The sequence below is a fragment of the Orycteropus afer genome, unplaced genomic scaffold, assembly GCF_000298275.1.
Source record: "Orycteropus afer afer isolate SDZICR_OR568_19922 unplaced genomic scaffold, OryAfe1.0 scaffold00617, whole genome shotgun sequence".
Lineage (NCBI taxonomy): Eukaryota > Metazoa > Chordata > Mammalia > Tubulidentata > Orycteropodidae > Orycteropus > Orycteropus afer.
Window position 1 is genome coordinate 966,896 of NW_006922204.1, and position 2,288 is coordinate 969,183.

At 58.6% G+C, this 2,288-nt stretch overlaps 1 protein-coding gene across 1 annotated transcript in view; it reads right to left on the bottom strand.

The window, feature by feature from the left end:
* The window catches only part of ARX (aristaless related homeobox), a 10,935-nt gene extending 9,010 nt beyond the window's left edge, over window positions 1-1,925 (bottom strand). Inside the window, exons 1-2 of the mRNA XM_007956409.1 lie at window positions 1,730-1,925; window positions 7-93 (exon numbers count right to left, since the gene is read on the bottom strand). Coding sequence (XP_007954600.1) covers window positions 7-93; window positions 1,730-1,925 — 283 coding nt within the window. The remainder of the gene's footprint in view (window positions 1-6; window positions 94-1,729) is intronic.
* Between the last annotated feature and the right edge of the window lie 363 nt (window positions 1,926-2,288).

The window sequence follows — 2,288 nt, forward strand, 5'->3', positions numbered from 1 at the left end:
GGAGGCGGCCCCCACCCGGGCCGTACAGGCGCCGCAGCTTGGGCGGCAGGTGCAGCTCGGCCTCGAACGGGGTGCTGCTGCCCTTGGGGGAGCCTGCGGGCAAGGGAGGGCGGTCAGTGCGTCGGGCGCCGGGCCATGGCCCCTCCGTGCCGGCCAACTCACAGCCCGCCGTCCCCTTCCCCGCTTTGCTGGTTTCTTTTTCTTGATAGCTTTCTCTCCCTGTCTTTCTCTCCAGTTTCCTGGTTTCTCGCCTCCTCTCGCTGCCCCCTTTCCTTCTTCTCTCTCCTTCTCCGGCTCCCTTGATTTTTCTTCCTTTCCTCGCCCTTTGCACTTCGTCTTCCCTTCTCTTTTTTCTTCTCTCCCCCTTCCTTTCCTCATCCCCCTTTCCTTCTCTTCCTCCTCATTTTGCGCGCTCCCACCCTTCTCCCTTCCTCTTTCCCTTTTTTCCTTTTCCCTCTCCCACTTTGGTCTCCCCGGCCCCCCTCCCCAAGGCCATGGAAGAATCCGAAAACATTTAACAACTTAAAAAATCACCGCTACCCTGAAAACTTTGCGCACGATCTCTGCGCGCAGCTCAGCCGCCTGGACCCTGGTTGGCGAGAGAGGCGCTGCCCCTCCGGGACCCCCTGCAGGGAGAAGTGGGGGTGGGGGTCCTGTGGCCCGGAGCTCCGGCCTCACCCCAACCAGCTCCCTGCAGGAGGGGCCTGGGACTCTGGCACAAAAAGGCAAAGAAAATCGTCCCGGCGAAAATGCACTGCGAAAGGCCTGGCGCGGGGGGCGGAGGGGCCCCAACGGGCAGAGGCATTTGTGAGGAAATGCCTGGCACAGGGACCACTGCGAACCACGACAACCACAACAACAACAAAAAAAGGAAAAAGTCGGTTTTCTTTTAAACGGCCGCTTCTCTGCCGTTCCCTCCTCTCTTTCAAGTGGCACTGCGGCCGGACAGCTAGTTTTCGGATTTTACAAGGAACCAATAATTCTTGCCCTGTGACAGCCCTGCAGGTAGCAGCTCAAGGCGAAACTTGAGCATAACGGGTTCGAGGTAAAATGACAGTGGTTCTTGAATTTTTAATTTAGGGGAAAAAAAAAACTTTCAACCAACATCTCACCAGCTCAACTCTGTTTAAAAAGTTAACATAGCAGACAGGAAAAAATAGCCACGCAGAAGCTGCACATTTCATATAGTTCAAAAACAACCAGGGGCGTTTACGGGAAGCCTAGGGAGACGTTTTCTACAAAGTTGCGGTTTCAAAGATCACAAGTAATTTTAAAACAAAACAAATTCTGCACATAAAGAAATCCTCCAAAGAGAAAAGCCTGAAGCTCACCCGGCCTGGAGACGCCCATTCACTAGACTTTGGGGTTTCTTCTCTTCACAAGTTGTCGCTACAAGGATCCACCCTGGCACCTACTGCTTCTGCCCTATCGTCCCTCTTCAGAGTACACTCAAGGCCACCAAACGGGGCATTGAAACGACCTCCGACCAACACTGAGAACCCAAGGGCCCCGGAAGCGAGACCGGGCCTCTGCTGCGGGGAAGCAGACTGGGAGGGAGAGACGGCCCCTGGAGAGATGTTTACCGCTCTCGGAAGCACCAGGCCTCAGGGCTGTCCCCTCTCCTTCCTCAGACTCCAGCTGAACAACCCGAAGCCCTCAGCTCCCAGACAGCTGGGATCACAACCAGTGCCCAGCGCCCTCCGCAGGTGCCTGGTGGGCGCAGTCTTACCTTGCACGGCCTTCTCCTGGTCGGCGCGGCTGGCCAGCGGGGCGGGCAGGCTTTGCGCGGTCCCCAGCAGCCGCATCTTGCAAGGGCTCCTCCGGCCCAGGATGCTGTCGATACAGTAGGAGGAGAGCAAAGTTGGCGATTTACTTTTGCACTCGGGCCTCTCGGAGCAGCCCTCGTCCTGGTATTGGTTGCTCATGGCTGGGGCTTTTTCGCTGGGCGCAGTGAGCGGGCCGCTGGCTGCCTCTCCCTGAGGGGGGATGGCTGAGTGTGTGTTGGGGGGGGCGGCTGGGGCTAACGGTTAGAACTGCGATCTTTGTGTTCTGCTTCCTTTGGTTGCTGGCTACCGGCTCCCGCCCTGCCTGTGGCCCGAGCTCGCCCTCTCCGCGCTCAGGACAAGCGGTAACTAGTGTAGTGAGCGGCGGGCGCGGAGAGCTGGAGTCTCTCTTCTCCACGTGCTGAGAGGTGCCCTGTGATTGGCTCTCGCCAGAGGCCGGGCTGCGTCAGGCTGGGGGCGCAAAGCAAAGCCCGGCCTGGATTCCGGAGGGGGCGCGGGCGGGGG